Genomic DNA, 21,924 nt, shown 5'->3' on the forward strand with positions numbered 1-21,924 from the left:
CAAATGAGTTGTTTCTGCAGTTACAATGTCTTGTATTCTTTTGAATGCTTTAGCATTTTCTATTTTGTTTGTACTTCTAATGTTTCTTACTAATTTTTTTTCATCACCCAGGGAAATACAAATTTGCATGAAATATAGGGGGTATTGTTGTTATCTGCCTTTAGTTGACTTTGACATATGCCAAGTCTGTCATAGGATTTTCTTGATAAGATTTATTCATAGGAGGTTTGCCATGGCCTTCCTCTGAAAATAGACTACAGCATTTGGTATTACTTGGTGGTTTTCCTTAAAAGTACCATACATTATGTAAATAAATGATCAAACAAAAATTAAAAACCCAAATCATCTTAGTTAGTCCCAACTACTATGGATCCGATGAATCCATTGTTCAATGCGGACTCAACATGTAAGTAAATTCCATTAATTTAATGGCTGTACTCTAACTGGGACCAGCAATAGAATTCTGGCCAAAGAGTCACAATGTACATCAACCATCCCAGTTTAAATATATATTTATGGCTAGATTAAGTTTCAATATAATAAATATAACAGTCAGGAAAGGTGATCTATCACCCACACTCAGGTCTTAATATACACAGTACATGTTTTTCCAGATCGGTTTTCTATGCATACTCTGAACCTCATTCATGATGACAAAAGCTGTCATAGATTAGAGCCCATTTCACCAGATTCATCAGGTAATTCATGATTCATTGTCAGTTAATTCAGAGCTTCAAATTCTCAGGGGAGGAGAATCCCCAAACATTGTCAGGTATGTTTAAGTCATCCTATACTTAAGATTATTTGTGATAGATATTATGGATGAATATATTGATATGCTTTCTCATATATGCCAAGGGGCTCTCAGATGCTTAAAAATGAACTATGCTGCTTTATTTGCATTTATATTGAATGCTAGAGTTCAGAAAAGTTGTCAAAGTGCTGACAGTTACAGTGACCTTTGTTAAGAATCTTTTATTTAGCCACATTGGTTTGGAATACAGAGAACACCTTAACTAATGCTGCACAGAGACTATGGATTAAAATCTCAAGGTGTTTTACCCCAGCTAAAGATGAGCATGAATCAACTTCCTCTATAGGCATGTAACTGATCTATTTCAACCATTTCAGTCCCAACAGTATTATCTGGTGAAAGCCAATGGTCAATGAGTGATTACCATTTTTAGTTTAAATATCTCTTTGCATTTTTTTCATTCTAAAATATAAGTGGACACATCAAATATTAGTCAAATAAATCACTCCATTATAACAACAACTGTAAAATAAAATCTTCCTTTCACGTTAGTGACACACCCCATCCATCTAAGACTACCATTTTTCCCTTCTGAAAACCAGGGTGGTTTTTCTTCTTTGTAAAAAACAAAAAGCACGCATAGACAAAATTAGACGGAATGGGCAGGAACCTAAATTTCATCCAAATGGCATTTTAATACCAAAGGTGGATAGACTCAGTCAAGGAAACTGTACCCCTACATTTGCAAGACCTTAGAAGGATGACAGGTTGAGTTGGAGGTATCTCATTCATAAGATCATCATAAGTTAAAGGCGATGTGATGGCAGTTAACAACAACAATAATGCATACATTTGTTCAAAAGATGTGTGTTCTGTCTTTCCTTAAAATGCTCAAAGTAGCTGCTTTCTGAATGAACTATTGCTTCTGGTATCTGTTTGCGTGGTGATGCTTATAACCCTGAAACACTGTCAACCAACAATAAAAATGATTTTCTTACGTGTGCATAACCTCTGTTTGTGCATCCATAGCCTCTGTCTGTGGGTTTTGACTGAAGAGCATTGGACTGAATTGGGGCAAGAAGAGCTGGGAAGCCATCCCACCAATGATGAAGTCACCTGACTGATAATACTCATGTTGTACATGCAAGGTATCATTCAGTCTACATAAAGCAGGATATGATTTGCCTTCAATTTGAGGGAATACTAGGAGTAGCAGCAAAATGAATAATTCTGTCATCTTGAAGAAAAGAGCTGCTTCTCTTGATACTGACTTCTGTTTAAAACATTCTCGTTCAGTACAGTAATGAATACTTGCCTTCAAAACAGAGCAGTGCACCAGCATAGCACAGGAGCTAAGAAACTTTATATAAACTTTCTGAGGCTTTATAATTCCACATGCTTGTGGCTTCCACAAGCACATGTGTAAATTGTTAGGCAGAAGACTGATTCATGGTGCTTTGAGATAAGTATATGGTGCGTGGTCCCTAGGGCATTGCAACTGATGCATGTATGCAATTTGTGTATGAAATGGAGGCACTGAAGAAAACATGTTTATCCATCATGTCAAACTTCTTCTCTGCTCCATTGTAGAAAGTGGGAGGCACATGGATCCAGCAAGATCCTGGAAATGGCGGAAATGGTCTTGAGAAATAGCTTGAAAGGAGGTGACCGTATTCTACTGTTCAAAGAGAACTTGTTACACCTTTGGGACTGTGTGAAAGAAGTTGTGACATCTCAGATGGCATCTGAGCAAGTAAACCAAGTCTATGAAAGTTTATGCTACAACTTCTTTCACACAATTAGTCTCAAAGGCCCTACAAGATCCCTTTGACTACTGATATTCCAGACTAACACAAGTTGGGGTCTACTATGTTAGAACGTAAGATAGCCTTAGATAGTTAGAACGTAGTTCGCCTTAGCTTCACAGTAGGGAACATGCTTTGCACACAGAAAAGCATGAGTTCAATGTATGGTGCCTCTACATTTATCAGATACAAAGTAGTGAGATCTAGAAGAAGCATCTGCATGACATAGTTAATCTGGACAAAGTATAGAAATTATTTTCATGCGATTTGGTGGCATCCACTTATTTGAACAGATTTAAAGTAGAATTGGACTAATTCATGGAGGAGAACTCCATTAGTGGCTACTAGTTCTGCTGTATATTAAACCCATGATCAGAGTCAGAATGCCTCTAAATACTATTTGTAGAAGGACAACAAGAGGAGAGGATAGTCTGCCTGGAGTTATTTGGTTTGCCACTGTAGGGAAGACGGTTGCCATCACACAGCAGAAATAAAGACGTTTGATATCATTTTAACTGTCATGGCTCCATCCTGTGGAATCCTAGGATTTGGAGTGCATTATGAGTGCATGTTCAGAATGAATGGAAAATAATGCAGGTTAATATATTTAATATTAATATTGAATAGGAAAGTTAATATTCCTACTGCCCTGATAGATTGTATGTGGGGGTTCTGGAGGCTTCCCACCCCCTCAAACTTTAGGGGTGATGGGACCTGAATTTTGAGATGGGAAAATATCAGCAAAGAAGATCTGATTGTCACTATGCAATATACAGAGTGTTCGCTGATTCAACGCATGTGCAGTGAATGTAAGCAGGCTGAGCATTAAAGAGGTTTTAATTAAAAGAAGGGGCAGAGAAACTGTGGACTCCCAGTTGTGTATCAATTCCTAGCTCTCATTTAGCCTGTACAGATCAGCCTGAAAGACCAGCCTGGAGGCGGAATCAGGGCATCGTGTCCAGATGATGCATGCCTTGACTCTGCCCCAGGGTGCCATGATGCTGTGTGCCACTCCACATGGCTTGCAGCGTCATGGCGCTCCTCCAGCACTGCATCCATACAATGCAGCGCTGAAGGAGTGCCATATAGCTGCACCCCCGTGGCTATGGCACCCATTTGAGGGTGCAAAAAGAGACACTTTTTTCAGTTACTGTTTGAGTCCTCAAGAGGCCAGATCAGGGCCACAGCTTGTGGTTGTTGCAGCCCTGATCCTGGTAGAAAAGGGGCAGCATCTGTTGAGCCCCATCAATTTCAGTAGGAAGGCTCATGGTCAGGATTAATGGGGAGTTCAAATGATTCATTATGTCTGGATGGCAACACATTAAAAAAATTGGTATCTTCTAGGCAAGGAATCTAGATTAAATTTTCTATTAGAAATTAGGCCTGCAAAACATAGACTTCATTGCAACTTAATTTTAAAGAATCCAAGTAGTGGGGGGAAAACTCCCTTGTTAATATGACTTTTCCAAATCAATGTAAGATCTCCTAAATGCCTCAGAGGGTTAAATGTTTCCTAGCCTCAGCCTTGACACAGGGAGGCCTGACACAACTTTCAGTATACCTTCTTCATGCTCAATTAATCTACCTCCTAGTCATCTCCATCAATCTTGCAAGGGTCAAAACCATTCCCTTAATCCATGTCAGTCTTCACAATAAGGATTTTTAGAGGTTGCTGTTCCTATTTCTCTGCTGTCTAACTCTTCCCTGAAGTTCATATCCGACTCTCTGGCATATCTCAATGCCCTGGATCCACTGATTTCTGCAATGCCATAAATATCTCACTGCGATATAACATTCTAATGTATTTTATTCTTTAAACCCTAATTCTTTAAAATCTGAAATCACACGAATCCTATGTAATTTATTCTTTAAAATAAGTAGTTTTGAAATACCTGTACAGTAGAAATATTCATGAGAATTCAAAACTGCTAAAGCAACTGACCCAGCATTCTACATTAACCAAATAATTGAGCCAAATGTCAGAAAAGCAAAGCATCTTTATTTAAAGAACAGGATTTGGTGGTGTTGGAAAACCCATCTTCAAATATTCCATCTTTGAATCATGGAAAATATCATATATTCAGAATATCTTCAGACAAACTTTAAAAAATGTTCTGCAAAACTGTATGCAGTACAGTGTCTATTTTTATCACAGACACTTGTTTTACTTATTCCTCCTTTTTAGCTGGTCCTTACTGTTCAGTTGAGGTCTCAGAACAATTATATAGCATTTAGGTGCAAATATAAAACCCAGGATACTAGCGCTGGAGGTCAGGATGGAGAAGATCTCCACAGCCACCATGTACTTTCCTTTGGTGCTTAGATAAGTTGGAATAAATGACACCCAAACACTGCAAAACACCAACATGCTGAAAGTGATAAATTTGGCTTCATTAAAAGTATCTGGGAGTTTCCGAGCAAAAAAGGCTACAATAAAGCTGACAAGAGCCAGCAGTCCCATGTAAGCAAGGATTAAGTAGAACATGTTGGCTGATCCTTCGTTGCATCGTACTACTATTTCTTTGGGCAAAGTGTGCATCTCAAAGCTTGGGAAAGGAGGACTGGTGCATAACCATATCATGCAAATTATTATTTGAATAAATGAACAACAGAGAACAACAGAGGCTGCAAACTTTTTACCCACCCATTTCCTCAGCTTGGATCCTGGCTTAGTGACCATGAAAGCCAGAACGACCGTGACGGTTTTTGCCAAAACAGATGAAACAGCCACAGAGAAAATGATCCCAAAAGCAGTTTGTTGTAATTGGCAAGTGATTAAATCAGGATGACCAATGAACAAAAAGGAGCAGAGAAAGCAGAGGAAAAGGGAGACGAGCAGAGAAAAAGTTAAGTTCTGGTTGTTGGCTTTGACAATGGCTGTCTTCCGATGCTTAATGAAAATTCCCAAAACAAAAACTGTGAACACAGAAAGTGACAGAGCTAGAATGGCCAAAACGATGCCCAATGGTTCATCGTAGGACAGAAAATTCATGTCTTTGGATAGGCACTCATTTCTCCTCCTGTTTGGATACTGATCTTCTGGGCATTTGAAACAGTCATTTATATCTTTGAAATTAAAAAAGGAATCAGAAAAAAAAATATTTCAGTTTCTCAGATATACTATCATACGGTCAATTGCAATATAGATTTCAGTACTATAGGTTGCATGTTGCTATAGCAATTTATAGCTCTGCAACTAATCTGTTCAAATGTAGGTATGGATGGATCAATCTACTTTCAGGCCATCATTTTTATGGAATCGTTTTATTAATTAGTTAATTAAAATATTTACATTCCCATTTCTACCCAAAAGTGGTTGGCTTTCCTACATGTTCAGTTGTCAGTATATAAAATTGTAATGTGAATGAGAAATCAAGATATGGTATAGTATAAGCATAACAAAAGCTATACAAACGTAATACAAATGCAAAATGAGAAAAACATTGACAAAAAATAATAAAATTTAATCACAATGTGCAACTAAAAGAAATAAGCAATGTGAAAACTAGTAATACTAAGACATTAACAGAGCCAGACTAATTACAGTCGACCTTTATATCCACGGATTCTTTATCCATAGATTCAACTATCCACTATTTGAAAATATTAAAAAAGAACATAAATTCCGAAAAGCAAACCTTGGTGTTGCTATTTGATATAAGGGAGACTATTGGTGCATCTTCTTCAAATTGATTGTAGCTTCTTAATAAATTGACAAAACATATATCCACCCCAAAACTCAGATAAATAAAATTAAGATCATGGGATATAGCCATGTCAATTCAGTCTCTCAATCGTTTTTTCACAAAAATTCACATTCATTTTCATACCCAATTTTCGCTAAAATATCATATGCAGCAAATATTCTTTTGAAATGCACAAATTTTCATATTCTTTTTCTCTTTAACATAATATTTACTTAGGCTTTTAAAAAAAACAAGTAGTAAACAGCATCACAAAATTCAGAGAACTGTGTAATCTAGAGGATAACTGCGTTCCAATTCATAAATTACTCCACTGTCTGATTAATGCTGGATTGTTGAAAATTGCATCAAATATGTGTATGTATGTTTCTTGGAATAGAAACTGCTCTCCAGGTAGATGGCATGGAATCATGCAGGAATTTCATGTGCCCTTTCATAACATTTTAAATTTTGTATACCCAAGCATTTTTTTGTGTAACACATCTGATGCCTGATAGTGGAAGATTTCCAGAAACACATTATTTTTTTCTCTATAATAGAATTCATTAGGAATGGAATCCTGTTAGTGTCCTGTACTTATTGTGTGTCTTTAGATCTTAGTGGTTCAGGCATTGGACTATGACTCTGAAAATCAGGTTTCAAATTCCCATTCAGCCACGAAAACCCACTGAGTGACCTTGGATGAGCCACACATTCTCAGCCCCAGAAAAGCCCCATGATAAGTTCACTGTAGGGTTGCCATAAGTCGGAAATGACTTGAATGGATAGAATCCTCTTAGCAGCCTCTTGTTGTTATGTGCCTTCAGGTCATTACTGGCTTATGGTGGTGACCCTATCAGGGTTTTGGGGAGGGATTATTTCAAGGGGGGTTACCACTACCTTCCCTTGAAGCTGAGAGAGTGCAACTTGTCAAGGTCACTCTGTGGATTTCCACGGCTGAGCAGGGATTCAAACCCTGCTGTCCCAGATTTCTAGCCCAAAACTCAAACTACCCAATATGGTACTCCTTAGTGTCTTATATGTCTGTAGGTTCCCCTCCAGAAGCAATCTGCATGTTTTTTTCCGATGCAGAGTGTATGTTTATGCATATTTGGTTGTGCATCCAGCTGCCCATTTGGTATCTTTGTTCAGTTGTGCCATGCAGCCATTCAGCACCAGGGCTGTATAACACAATTAATATGTAACTCTCATTTGGAAATGCTCCAGGACCCCAATGTAGGATGGCTACCTATGTCACTGATGTATAACTATGCAATCTCAGAGCTTTGAGTGCTACTTGGGTCCCAGAAAATCAACCTTCCACTGCTCAGTTAGGGATGACTTCAGCATGTTATTATATTCATTCTTCTTCAAAGTAACTCTTTAAGTTCTGCATGAGGAGTCTTAATACATTTTATAATATAACCTCTCTTACCCTTCACATCTGAAATTTTGCCTTCTGGACATGGAATACATTTGTAGCAGCAAAACGGCTCACCTTCCTTTTTCATCCTGCTGTAGCCTGGATGGCAGGGGTCATTACACAAGGCAATGGGCACAGTCTGTTTAAGCAAAAAGGAGATGAAACATTGATATTCTTTCTTTATATAGTCAACAAAAAGAGATGAATGCTTTCAATTACACAAAAATCTTCCCGATCTGGGATGCCCATAACCCCAGGGAGTGCGAGATGGAATTTCAGGGGTGTGAGACAAAGATGTTTTTGTTAATCTGCAATCAATTTTCTTTTGTCAATCAAGACGAAATCTAGGAGTTGCCAGAATTCACAGGCAGATTTGCAGACTGCAGCCAGCAAGGAAGTTCAGCATTTTGACAAAATCATGAATGAGAAGCAGGAGCAAAGACGTAATTGAATTTTATGTTCACAACTGGGATTGATTTTACTGTTTACATTTTTTTTCTGAATAAATTAGAATCTAATTGCTCAAGTTAGATATGCATTTTATGTACTGAGTTTTGTCAGTCATACATTTACAATAAAACTTCAGGATCGTTATTAAAATTTAAGGCATAATCTTGTTGCCTCTACCAGAAAATTGGCCATTAGCCTGGTGATATGTGGGTTCCGATCTTCCGATAAATGTTCCACTGATAACCCATCCAAATAGAAATTTATCCCTCTCTTTACCCTTCATTTTCTGATACCACCTTTTTCCCCTGCTACCATAAGATAGGTTTCAGAATATGGAAAGGTTTAGGATTGCTGAATGGGTTCAGGAAGATCAGGCCCATTGAGAAGCAACTAAGGAATGGTTTTCCACCTGTATCCCACATCTTAAATATAAAAAAGTTATGCTGAGTAGAATTAATTCAGGTTATGGGGGCACAATATTGAGTACTGCACACTAAAGAATCCAGTCTGTTCATACCTGATTAAATTGGATTTGCCATGTAATGATATTCTCATCAATGGACAACTGTCTGGCCAATGGTGATTGAGGATCCATTCTTCCTACTTTCACTTTTGAGAAAGATTGATTGGGGAAAGTAACCCAGTTGATGATATCAAATCCAGCTATCAATTCACCTTTCTTGTCAAAAGACACTGTGTCCCCAGCACTATTGTTAAATGAGATGCTTACTAAGAAAGGATGAAGCTGGAATGAAATAAGTTTAGCCAAGTTTTTAAAAACTGTTGGAAGGAGATAGTAATATTTGACTTGTGGTCCCTTCACAAAGGGGTCTAATAAATACCCTTAAGGTGCCAGATCCCATCCAATCTTAGAAACTAAGCAGGAGCATGCCTAGTTGGTGCTTGGATGGGAGACTGCCAAGAAATATCAGGTGCTGCATGCTATATTTTAGAAGAAGGAAATGGCAAACAACCTTATAGGGCTCAACTACACTGTAGAAATAATGCAAATTGACACCACTTTAACTGCCTTGCTAGAGTCATGGCAGTTAAAGTGGCGTAAAACTGCATTTATTCTGCAACATGGCTATACGCTAAGTAGCAATCGTGAATACTTATCTAAGTATCTGATGCAGGGCCATCGCTGTTTTTATTATTAATGACATTGATCTATTTTATTTTCTATGTAATAATTACTTGAAAATGCTGCAGTTTAGAAGTTTTCAGATGGTCTGTCTCTCCTATTGGAGCATGTTTTATTCTTGATGAATACATGGCATGCAGAGCATGTGCAATAGCATAGACAGCATTGTAGATGCTGTAGCCTTGACTGGTCATACTCATTTCAAAAAAAGGCCCAGGAAGGTTGTCCAGCTTCTCCTCCCCAGTGCAAATTCCTCCATCCACCTCTGTCACATCACTGTTTGGGAATGAACAGTTAAACGCTTGCTCCCAGAAGTCCCTGATAAAACCATCTCTATCAGAGTGGGGCTTCTGAACATGAAGGAAATGTTGGAATCCAGGTACTTGAGTGGAATGGACTGCGAAGGACAAGGCTCCATGGAAGACCTGTATATTCAAAAATTGGAAAAATGGCTCCACGGAAAAATCCCAGTGAGCTGTCAAAACCCACACCTTGTTTAAAGGAATCATAACTTCTGACGCAAGCATATTGAGCCCCACTTGCAAATCTAATATCATATGAGGATCGGCACTTACGACACATACATTCACTGTTGCTTTCGTTACCATCATTGCTATATTCATGAAGGGATCATAAAAGTTAATAACTTCTATAATGTTGCTCTGGGTTGGCATCCTTTTAGTGAAAGCAATGCAAATATCATTCCGAGAAAACTTGTGTCCCAAAGTTTGCACAAACTTTTCTCCTTTATCATCATCCATGGCCATGAGTCCAACCCACTTCCATTGAAAATGAAGGAGCAACTTGACAATTCCAGTGTACTGAAGAGCTTCACCAGGGACCACACGGTATAAGAGGGAACGCTGAGTTACATCATTCATGGCTGGTGCATATAAGCAATACATGACCTAAGGGGGGGGAAATGTTTTTACATACATAAAATGTCTGAGAAATATAAAGTAGGCCCTACACGTCTGCTGGGGCTAGGGATCCATGACCTCCATGAAAGTCGGAAAATTGCAAATAAAATAACACTATAATTTTTATCTGAGAAAACATCTCTCTAGGAATCTCTAGATCCTCCGAAAGAACTCTGTGGTCAGCTTTCATAGAGATTTCATTAAGGTGAACCTATCATGGGGTTTTCTTGGTAAAAGTGTGTTTGTCATTGCCTTCTTCTGAGGCTGACTGAGCAGGGAATCAAACTCCAGTCTCCAAAGTCATAACCCAGTGTTCAAACCACTTCATCACACTGGCTCTCTATTTCTAGGCATGCACACACTTTTACAAAGGCATCTAGAGAAACTAGAAATCAACCTCAACTTACCTGTGGTATCTTGTAGAGGCTCAAGATGGTGGCTATGTGGAAGGAAGTTTCAGAATCAAGGCCTCCAATGATAGCTATTGGGTTCTTCTGCAAGTCACAATTGTAGTTGAGAACAGGCCTCTTCTGATTAAAGAGAAGATTCAAGGTGTTTTCATAAGTGATCTGTGCATCAAAGTGGCTGTCATAGACATGAAACCCCAAAGTGGTATTGGGTAAGATCTTGTGGTTTTCATTTATCTCTTTCACAGCAAATGCCAAAGAGAGGACATGCTGATATTTTTTCAGCAATACACTAAAGTGAGAGACACATAATATATAAGAAACTATGCTCTATCTCATTTTTCTTTTCACTCTTTTCTGTTGTTGCAGACACATTTCCTTCACAGTCTGTTATGCTGTCTATAATAACCATGCCAAAATCACTCTTATTCAGAGACCATCAGGAAATTTGGCTGAAGAGGTGGATAAGACAGTTAAAGAATCTCATCTTCATGGCAAGATCTCTTGGCAAGATTTGTTCAGAGGGGCTTTGCTTTTGCCTTCCTTTGCAGGTGAGAGTGTGACTTGTCCAAGGTCACCTATTGGATTTCCATGGCTGAGCAAGGATTATAGCTCAGTATTCAAACCACTACACCACTCTGGCTCTATATTACATATATGCATAAGCAACATGGTATAATGGTTTGAGAATTGTACTATAACTAGAAAACAGGGTTTGAATCCCAGCTTGGCCACGGAAATGCATCGGTTAGCCTAGGGCAAGTCTCACTCAGCCTCAGAGGAAAACAAAGGAAAACCTCCTCTGAACAAATCTTGCCAAGAAAACCCTGTGACAGGCCTTAAGGGTCACCATGAGTACTCAGAAATGACTTGAAGGCACACAACAACAACAACAACAACAACAACAACAACAACAACCACTGTGCATTACATTATAGCTGTGTGCACTTGTGTACCGTGTTTCTTTTGGATTACCTGTCTGGGTGAAACATGGTTATAGATGATCCAGATTATTAGCCACTGAAGAACTAGATGTGTCTGGCCCCTTCCACCACAAGCATGGAAGTTGTAGCCATTCTGGCATATTGCCTCCAGTACAACATATTTCCATGATAGATAAACATGGCTAATGACTATGGAATATCTAACCCTTTAAAATTATCTATGACAGCAACCGCCATGCCACTTATAAAATCACTCTATGCAATGCAGTGCTGAATATGCGTTTGTCTATAGTTTTTTCCCAGCCAGATCCTAACAATCTAATTTACAACAACTTATTGTCTATTTTGATTCCCTGGGACAGCAAAAGTTAATAGGAATGTGCAGGCCAATTGCCCATGCTACTTGAAAAGAAGTAAATAGAGAAGGAACCTGGAGAAATACTAGGACAATTGAGCTTACTTCCTAGAGTTATTTGACGTGACAGAAATTATTGAAGCAAATCTAACAATGAAACTAGACCTGTTTTTCAAACTGCTCAATATTGGAAAGATATTGGAAACACTAACACAAGAAGAATGATATTGAAGACTGGCAATTTAATGAAAATTGATAAATTAATGAGACTATTAAAAGAGAAGACAATTTGAAGCTTTGGAAAGTATTGGAAAATGATGAAATCTGAGAGAAAACCTGGGAACCTTACTAATGACAGATGTGATAGATTAAATAATGTGTATTTAGTAATAAAAGACTGTTCATTTACTGTAGATGAACACTATAAATTTCCTGAATTGAGAAATCAATTACATAACAAAGGTAGCCATCAGCCAAACAGTAGGAAGCCACAATTTTATTATTTCTAATGTTTGTTTATTAATGTGATTTGTATCAAAATTTTAATAAAAAAATATATTTTTAAAAAAGAAACAAACTCAACATGTTCTCCCACTCACCCATACCTCCAAAAAGTCTAAACACCACCACCATGTCCCAGTCTAGAAACATAAATAGTTTATTTGCTGTGCGAACCATATCTTGCAGCATCTGTCTGGAATTATCCTAGAACAGTAATAGAAAGCAAAATAGCATCTTCTTACAGAGGCACAACTTCCCAATATGGAGTGGGATGTGTTGTAAAATCTGCTCCTTCAGAAAAGGAGAAGAGCTGGGAAGTGATCCCACCAACAATAAGGTCCCCTGGTTGATAAAACTGGTATTTCAGCTGGTGGGGATTATTCATGATACACATCTTCTTGCAATCTGTTTGAGGCAGCAGTAGAAGTATCAGAAGGCGTAAGAACAAGAAGTATCCTGTCATACAGAAGGGGGAACTTTCTTCCCTCAACAGAGAATATGTTCCAGTTAATATCATCATCCAGCATCCGCCTGGTTAGAACATTTTAGTTTGTCTGGTTCTGGAGACTTCTGAAAGCATCCAGACTGACAGATCTTCCCTATCCCTTAAGGTAAATACCCCATTCAAGGACAATACAACCCTTGCAGACCACAATTCATCACTTCCCCAGCCATATGAGAGGCTATTTTATATATGTATTATTAGTTTTTGTTGCTTAAATCAACATTGTTGTGGAAGTAGCAAGACTGGATAACTTCTTCAATAATTCTAGATAATTATAAGTTAAGTAATCACATTCTCCAGAGTATTATGTTTGGTAAGGCATCAAGTGTGGAATACATGGTAAAATAAACATGTGCACTAAGGTTCAATTCCCTGCTCAACCATGAAACCAACTGGGTAACTTTGTTGTTGTCTGGCTGGCTCAAGGATCAGAGGACAGATGGCACAGGACACTAGAAACTGAAAAATGGCAGTGAGTTACTACCTTGATTTATGACTGCCCCATCTCAGTTTAGACACTTACAATCTGGCAAGAAATTCTTACCTTCCATACAATTTTAAATATCTATTTCCAGAATTATTTATTTATTTATGTATGTGCATCTAACATTTATTACTGATTTAAACCATTTTACATAAATAAAAAAAGTCTGTGGGCATTAGTGAGGTGCTAATCATCTCCAGTTGTGAGACATGTCACAGCTAATCCAGATACATGGCCTTTCCAACTTGCTCATAGATCTCCTAATTGTGAAATACACAGAAATGGACTTGAAGAGGACACCAGGGAAAGACAGGCTATGGGAAGGCACTGGGGTCCCTGGGACATATGCAGGGTATGTGAAGTGGCTGGGAATTGCTGGTCCACTAGAAAATGAAGAGACCAGACACAAAAGGTTTGGTTAAAAGAAAATCCACTTTATTTAAATAATTAAAATGAGATCTGCAGAGTGAGCGGATTTCCTGTTCTTTAAAAAAAAATGCTGCAAAAGTCCAGATCAGGTATGGGATGCCAAGTTCAGGTACAGGATGCCTCTGGACTAGGCATGGAGGCATGCAATAATGCCCATTTTTAAAAAGTTTTAGCTCGCATTGAGGTTGGGAGGAAAGGCGATGCCGTAATCTCCTAGGTCTGACCACCACCTCCCCACTTCAGTTGAACTCACTTCAGATTTTCCTCCATTAGCAGCTCAGTAGATAATTGGTTAATGGCTAATAAAGTGGTCCTATTTCTTCCAGCTCTGTTGTCTGGTCTCATTCTTTCCAAGCAGGTCAGCAGAATGAGAGATGTTTGCACTTCATTGTGAAGACTATAAGGTGGATAATTATGTAGAGGTATCAGTCAAGGCTAATTTTGAAGATCACTCTTAATCAAACAGAGACATTTCAAAGACATAGCCATGTTGGTCTGGAATATCAGCATGCAAAGGACGCTTTGTAGCACTCCATGCATCTGAGGAAGTAGGCCAAGTCTACGAAAGCTTACGCTACAACTTCATTCACACAATGAGTCTCAAAGGTGCTACAAGATCCTTTGCATAGAGAAATTTTAGTACCAGTATATCTTTACTAAACGTGCTGAACATGAAAATGCTACTGAGCAGAACAAACTTCAGTATTTGAGTGAACCCCATCTAACTTTGTACAATAGAAATCCCTCTTTCGTTTTACCTGGTTAAAGTGGCTGTGCCATGTAATGATGTTCTCATTAATAGATAACTGTTTGGCCAGTGATGACTGAGGATCCATTCTTCCTATTTTCATTTTTGAAAAGGATTGGCTGGGTTCAGTTGATAATATCAAATCCAGCCATCAATTCGCCCTTCTTATCAAAAGACACCTTGTCCCCAGAACTGTTGTTGAATGACATCCTGTTTAGGAAAAGGTAAAGCTAGACTGGAAGAGGTTTGGACAGGTTTTATAAACATGGTGGAACAAAATGATCATACTGTAACTGGCTCTGATTCTTCACACCAGGATAGACCTACCCTGTTTTCCTAAAGTTTTGGTTACTTCTCCCACAAGTTAAAAATACAAAAGATAACAGAAGTTAAAATACAATTAAACAATCAGAAAAGATTAAAACCAGGTTAAAACATATTTCATTAAAACACATTATATGCTAGTGTTGTAATTCTTACTTCAGGGCATGGCTGACCCTATACTGGGCAGAGTCAGACGATTATCTTAGGTGGCAGATTCAAAATAGGAGGCAGGAATGACCAAACCTCAGCTGTTTTCTTGAATGTCATCGTTATTCCACCATATTGGTGGATGTAACTTCTTTGTAGGCCACACACACAACCTGTCCTGGGTCTGTGACTTAGCCTTCTTTCTCAGCAGTTGGATATTTTATGTACTTCTTCCCCATTCTCTTTCTACCTCTTCTTTTCTCCCCTCTTCTCTGTCTATACAGTGGGCCTTTGGTATCCACCGGGGTTTGGTTCAAGGACCCCCCCCCTCCATGGATACCAAAATCCATAGATGCTCAAGTCCCATTAAATATAATGGCATAGTAAAATGATGGCCCTTATATGAAAGGGCAAAATCAAGGTTGGTATATGGGAATTTGTATGCTTTTAAAGTATTTTCAAGCCATGGATGCTTGAATCTGTAGATAAAAAAATCTGTGGATGAGGAGGGATGACTGTATACTGTAAAAACTCCAATAGAAACATTTTTGAATTAGAAAATGACCTCTGCTTTTTTGCTGCTATCAACTTTGAGTAGAAGCATTGGTTTCAACTTGTGACAGCTGTCTTCTATCAATAATTTCTTTGCCAACACTACATTGGGCCATAACTCAGCTTATTAAAATCTCCCCCCATCTCATTGTTACTACAATGGTGGTGCAGTGGTTAAAAGCTAGTATCGTAGCCACAAGGTTGTGAGCTTGATCCCAGGGGCTCCAAGGTTCACTTAGCCTTCCATCCTTTAGGTAAAATTAGTACCCAGCTTGTTGGGGGCAAATGGCTTACAGATTGTGAACTGCTTAGAGAGTGCTGAGTTCACTGATAAGCAGTATAGAAATGTACATGCTGTTGCTATTGCTATACTGACAAAAAACTCAATGCCTCTATCAGAGTTTAGGTATACATTGCATATTTATTAAAGGATCATTACATGAACATCTTTGACTTCATTCCTTTTATTATTCCATTTCCTCAAACTTTTAAGATATGTAAATGACTGGCTGGATGAGGGAAAACAAACTCAGGTTGAATCCAGAGAAAACAGAGGTACTCGTGATAGGTACCCCAAGTCCAGGCAGGGAGATTTGCCATCCAGTCCTGGATGGGGTCACACTTCCCCTAAAGGACAAAGTCCGCAGTTTGGGAGTACTCCTGGACTCATCCCTACAGTTATCATCTCAAGTGGATGCGATGGCCAGGAGTGCTTGGTACCAGCTTCAGCTGATACGCCAACTGCGCCCCTGTCTGAACTGAAAGGACCTTGAAACTGTAGTACACACACTGGTAACCTCTCGGTTAGATTACTGTAATGCGCTCTACATGGGGCTACCTTTGTACCAAGTTCGGAAGCTTCAGCTAGTCCAAAATGCCGCAGCCAGATTGGTCACTGGTACCTCAAGGTCAGACCACATAACACCTGTACTAAAATCCTTACACTGGCTGCCAATTAGCTTCCGGGCGCAATACAAAGTGTTGGTGATCACCTGTAAAGCCCTATATGGCTTGGGCCCGAGTTACTTAAGGGAATGCCTCTCCCGACATAATCCGCCCCGCACTCTCCAAACATCTGGGAAGAACCTACTTGAGCACCCCAAGGTAAGATTAACATCCACTCACCAAAGAGCATTCTCGGCTATGGCCCCAAGGATTTGGAATAATCTTCCGGAAGAGCTTTGACCTTGGACACCTTCAAAAAGGCATTGAAAACTTACCTCTTCCAGCAAGCATACCCTCCTGATCTTTTATAGACTCCAGAAATATGCTACCTCCCGATCAGGAGTCTACCTCAGGCTGTAGTAAGATTTTATATTGCATCGATTGGTTTTAGATAGTATATGGTTTTATATTGTGATTTTAAATAATTGTTACTAGTATATTGTTGTACGTATAATCTGACTGCAATCCCACCTCGATCCATCGGGAGAGGCGGGACAATATAAATAAAACTTATTATTATTATTAACTTTGGTATATGGTACCTGATAGCAAATACATCCACTACATTAGGCACAATGTTTTGCTTTTTTTAGGGTGAAGGTTTGTTCCCCTTCCTGTCCTTTTTTTTACCTTTTTCCTTCTGAAAGTCAGTGAATGTGCCTACAGCACATGCTCCCTTTGGCCTATATTTTATCAACTGTGCTAAATATCTAATGTACTGTTATTTTAAAAAATAAACTTGGTTCCTATCCAGAAAGAAAGGTTTCCCTACATGGTAGCCTTGGATTAGTGGCTGTATATTGAACGAAAGTACCAATACAGATGTTAGATATTGCAGTTCCCACATCCTTTTCCAATATCCAACTTATTCTAGGAAAGCCTTAACTACCTTGCCCACATATTAGGGTGGTTATGTATCTTTAATAGAGGTTCTTATGTCCTTCCATTTGCAACTCCTTCTTTGAACGGCCAACCTACTCGCGAAGCTAAATATGAGAATAGGATGGGAAACACAGTTAATTCCAGTATAAAATGGGAATAGTTGGACTATGATTCTGGAAACCAGAGTTCAACTCCCCGTTTCAGCATGGAAGCCCACCAGGTGACCTCTGCAAGTTGCATACTCTCAGATTCAGAGGAAGTCAAAGGCAAACCCCCTCTCAACAAATCTTGCAAAGAAAACTCCGTGATGGGGTCACCTAGGATCCTCCATAATTTGGAAATGACTTGAAGGTATACAACAGCAACAGGAATTTGGGGGCGTAGGTCCTGTTTGTCTCAGAACAATGGTGTGCCTATTATGGCATTTGTATTTCTGTTTCCATTGATTTCTTAACTGAGTGTGTACTTCCCCATTGACTGAATACCTTTGGACATCCAGCTGCCATCCTTGAATCAGAAGATATTTGTGTTGAAATGTTAGGAAAGAGTTTGTGTTGTCAAGCATACTACTGTATTGATGGTGCTGAAGGAATAAAAAAGGCAGAAGTAGTTATCTCCACCTAATTATCAAAATCATTGTAATCAGTTCATGATTAATGCTCCAGAGCTTTTCCAGAGCACTATTTTTTAAATTCTGAAAATATGATAAATACTTCAGTACACCATTGACAGCTAAAATTAGGTCCGAGAGAGAGAGAGAGAGAGAGAGAAGACAACTTGCACAGTTGGCTACATAATTTCTAAGCCAGTAAACACTAGGATATTGGCATTCAGCTTTTTCAAACCAGGCTAATACTAGCAGTCACACGATAGGAAGACTAGAAAACTCTCCCTTTAGAAAGAAGCCTTGCAATACGATGCTGTGATGCTGCCTCTACTGTTACAAGTTTTGCTGACCTCTCATTTGATTTACACAGTGCATACTGTTAAGTGCACACCATTGGATCCTTTTCCTATTCAACACGAATGGCACCAGCCAAATGAAGTCCTCATTGGTGGGATTGCAACTCATATCCATCAAATATTTCCCCCAATTTCATTCCAAAATCATCCTTCTCAGGAGTCATATGACATGCCAGCGTAAGGAACTAATTTTTATTTCAAGTATCTCCAGGATGTTGATACTATTTTAAATAATCTTTTACTTGTATGTTGTTGTAATCTGCTTGGATTCCAAGTGATTAAGCAGAATATTATTAGTATTAGTATTAGTATTAGTATTATTGGCAAACTGTGCTGATCTTATAGTGAGCAAAAGGCTTGTTTGGTTTTTTTTGGGGGGGGGGTATAAATGAATTATTGCAATTTGATTTTGATTGATGGACAAATGAAGGGAAAAGCAAAAATTCTCGATCTAAATCTTCTGCTGATGCTATTAGTTCTTCTTTCAGGGACAAACTACACCTTATGTCAGAGTTCTTTGACTTTGGACCTATGAAAATCAACTGCTGTAAAAGAAAGTTGGATTGAAACCACATTAGAGGGAATGGCCAGTGCTTTTGCTTGTGTTGTAGCTCCAATAAAAATCCCAAAGACAAATGTGGTTACTTTGAGCTGCAAAGAGGGAACTATTCTGTATTTGTGTTGTTTATATAAAAGTCAATTTTGGCTACTTTGGGGTGAAACCATGTCAAGGCAGCTTACGTAGTACAAAAGAGTTCAATAAACCAAAACATAGGAAGTAATGAAAACAGCACTATCAAGAATAATAAGTAATAATAAATTGTTCATCCTAATAATAATAATAATAATAATGTTTATTTATAGCCCGCTTTTCCAAGGGAGATCAAAGCGAGTTACAACAAGGATATAAAACATTATACAATTTGGACAACAGTATACAAACATCATAAAAACATTCCAGAATAAAAACACAGTAAAACCACATGAAATAAAAACCATAGCCAAAAATCAGAACTAGCTGGAAAACAGCATATATGATGGGGAGCAGATGTCAAGACACACGGGGGAAAGCCTGTTGGAAGAGATAGGTCTTAAGTTTCTTCCTAAACAGGTCAAGGGAGGTAACAGAGCGGAGCTCGTTGGGAAGAGAGTTCCAAATCTGCGGGGCCAAGACAGAAAATGCCCTTCGCGAGGACGAGGTGTATCTCGTTTTAGAAGAGTAAAACAGTTAAAGGGACATTAAGAGAGAGAAACCGCTGCTGAAATTCACTCCAGGTTCTTAATCCTTATTCCTTTGGTGATATCTTTCATAATCTATTGTATTTGATGTCTTACGCTGGCATTTGGGCAAGGAGAAGAATGTACTTCTGTACCTAAATTCAATTGTGGGAGAGATGTCCAGCAAAAACCCAGTGCCACAGTCAGCAGTAGGGCTTTTGGAGGAGACCAGAGTTTTGGAGGAATAGAAGTAAGGATAAACTTAACCCCACCTGCCTTTTATTCAAATAACACAATAAAAGCCTTCAACTCATTAGAGTAACCCTAAAGCAAGTTTATCATGGGGGTTTCTTGACAGAACCTGTTCAGAAGAAGTTGTTCTCTTCCTCTGAAGCTCATTTCCCAAGTAGTGCCCAAAGTCACCAACCAAATTTCCGTAGCTGAGCAGGGATTCAAACACTGGCCTTCCTAAATCCCACAACTAAGCCATTACGTCACTTCAACTGTCCAAATGTTATTGCCCAATAGAAGGCTCAAACCCATAACCCTGAGATTAAGAGACTCATCATCAAATGACTGAGCTAGCCATAGACAGTGTCTTAGTAGCAGGATCATAGTTTTGGGAGTCTCTCCAAAAGGAAAGCTGGTTTTTCAGAAGATTCTGAAGCCTTTCGTGTTTTAGTCTGTGTTCATTTAATAAGTGATAACTCCTCTGGGGAATTATTAGAATAATTCAGATGATCTGAAGATTGTTGTCTAACTTAAATTAATATTTTAAAATTAAAGTAATATTTTGAGGCATTTACATTCAATAGAGACCAGCTGGTCAAAAACCTTTGTTATAAATGTTGTAATCAGAATGTTCTCAAGCCAGATTAGAGTTTGATCAATACCATGATGCCAAGAATGGTAATAGCTTCTCTTCTAACAAGCTATTCTTATTTTTAAAGGGTAATGACAAAGTTCTTCCAGCACATCCTTGCCTTAGCATTTGCCGTTAATGAAATCAATGAAGATCCCAAGATCTTGCCCAATGTCACTCTTGGCTTCCATATCTATGACAGCTGTTCTAGTGCCAAGCTGACCTATCGAGTCATTCTGGACCTGCTCTTCAAATCACAGGCATTTATCCCAAACTACAGGTGTGGCATCCAGAGCCATCTCATTGGAGTTATTGGAGGTTTTGATTCTGAAATTTCCTCATGTGTGGCAGACATCTTAGGTCTCTACAAGACTCCACAGGTAAGATTTGCTTTGGGGACTTTTCTATACATTGCAAGTAGTTATCTGTGCCTTGCTCAATCTGCTGTAAATAACTGTAAGATATGATATGTTGGAGTACAAATAAATCCTCTCTTCACACTTACTTTGATTTGAAACCAGATAAATTAGAATAAACTGAAAAGGAAAGCAAGAGATGTAGTGAGTACATTAAGGAGAACAAAAACAAGGAGGGTTTCTTTCTTGTTATTTGTCAACTTCAACTGATGACCACCCTTTGGATGAGAGACAGTGAAAAATCCCAGTCATCACCTGCCCTGTAAGGTCTTGCAAACTTAGGGTCATGGATTCCTTGATGGAATCAATCCACCTGTAATGCAGAGTTCATCTTTTTCTACTGTCTTCCACTTCACCAAGCATTATTATCTTTTCCAAAACCAGATTTCCTTATGTCATCTCAAGATACAATTGTGGCCCATTACAGACAGGCTAAAAAGTACATGCAGAGCGCGTACTAGGGTTAAGACGGGGCGGTGCTTCCGCACCGCCCTAACCCTAGCGCATGCTCCGCGCGCACAAAATGATAGCAGCCATTCCAGACGGCCGCCGCCATCGATACGTGACGACCGCGCCCCCTCCAAACGAGGCGGCGCGGTTGTGACGTATTGGGGTTGCGGCAGGGCGCCTAGGGCGCCCTTTCCACAACCCGGGAAGGAGCTCCATTTCGGAGCTCCTTCCTGGTTTGGTCCGTTGGGCGCAGCCTTCAGACGGCTGCGCCCAGCGGACCAAAGGAGAAAGGGGCCAAACGGCCCCTTTCTCCTTCTCCCCACCGCCACGGGGTGTCAAGGGGCCTTTTGCCGCTTCCCCGCAGCCCGGAAAGCGGCGGATCAGGGCTTCAGCGACTGCCGCTCTGGACGCTGAGGCCCCGATCCGGCAGGGAAAGGTGCGTCTACAGGCTGCCCCAAAGGGGCGGTCTGTAACGCGCCTTAGTCATCTTGTCTTCTAGTGAGAGTCCGTTTATTTGTTATTTTATTGCACCAGCGCCACATTTCAAATGAACTGCTTTTTCCTGTCAGCTTTCCTCACTGTCTGGCTCTTATAAATATACATAGAACTGAAA

General features: G+C 39.2%; 2 protein-coding genes across 2 annotated transcripts; one reads left to right on the forward strand and one right to left on the reverse strand.

Moving 5' to 3' along the window:
• Window positions 1–4,723: 4,723 nt before the first annotated feature.
• LOC149304034 (vomeronasal type-2 receptor 26-like) lies at window positions 4,724–11,578 on the reverse strand. Its single transcript, XM_089480934.1, has 6 exons — window positions 11,562–11,578; window positions 10,587–10,764; window positions 9,313–10,167; window positions 8,633–8,860; window positions 7,678–7,804; window positions 4,724–5,625 (listed from the first exon to the last, which is right to left on the reverse strand). The coding sequence occupies exons 1-6, from the start codon at window positions 11,576–11,578 to the stop codon at window positions 4,724–4,726; spliced, it is 2,307 nt and encodes a 768-aa protein (XP_089337060.1).
• A 6,749-nt stretch (window positions 11,579–18,327) lies between these two features.
• LOC149304035 (vomeronasal type-2 receptor 26-like) lies at window positions 18,328–21,725 on the forward strand. Its single transcript, XM_089480935.1, has 3 exons — window positions 18,328–18,542; window positions 20,534–20,862; window positions 21,676–21,725. The coding sequence occupies exons 1-3, from the start codon at window positions 18,328–18,330 to the stop codon at window positions 21,723–21,725; spliced, it is 594 nt and encodes a 197-aa protein (XP_089337061.1).
• The last annotated feature ends 199 nt before the right edge of the window (window positions 21,726–21,924 follow it).

The sequence above is a fragment of the Sceloporus occidentalis genome, unplaced genomic scaffold (genome assembly GCF_023333645.1).
Source record: "Sceloporus occidentalis isolate IW3139 unplaced genomic scaffold, rSceOcc1.0.p SCAF_14, whole genome shotgun sequence".
NCBI lineage: Eukaryota > Metazoa > Chordata > Lepidosauria > Squamata > Phrynosomatidae > Sceloporus > Sceloporus occidentalis.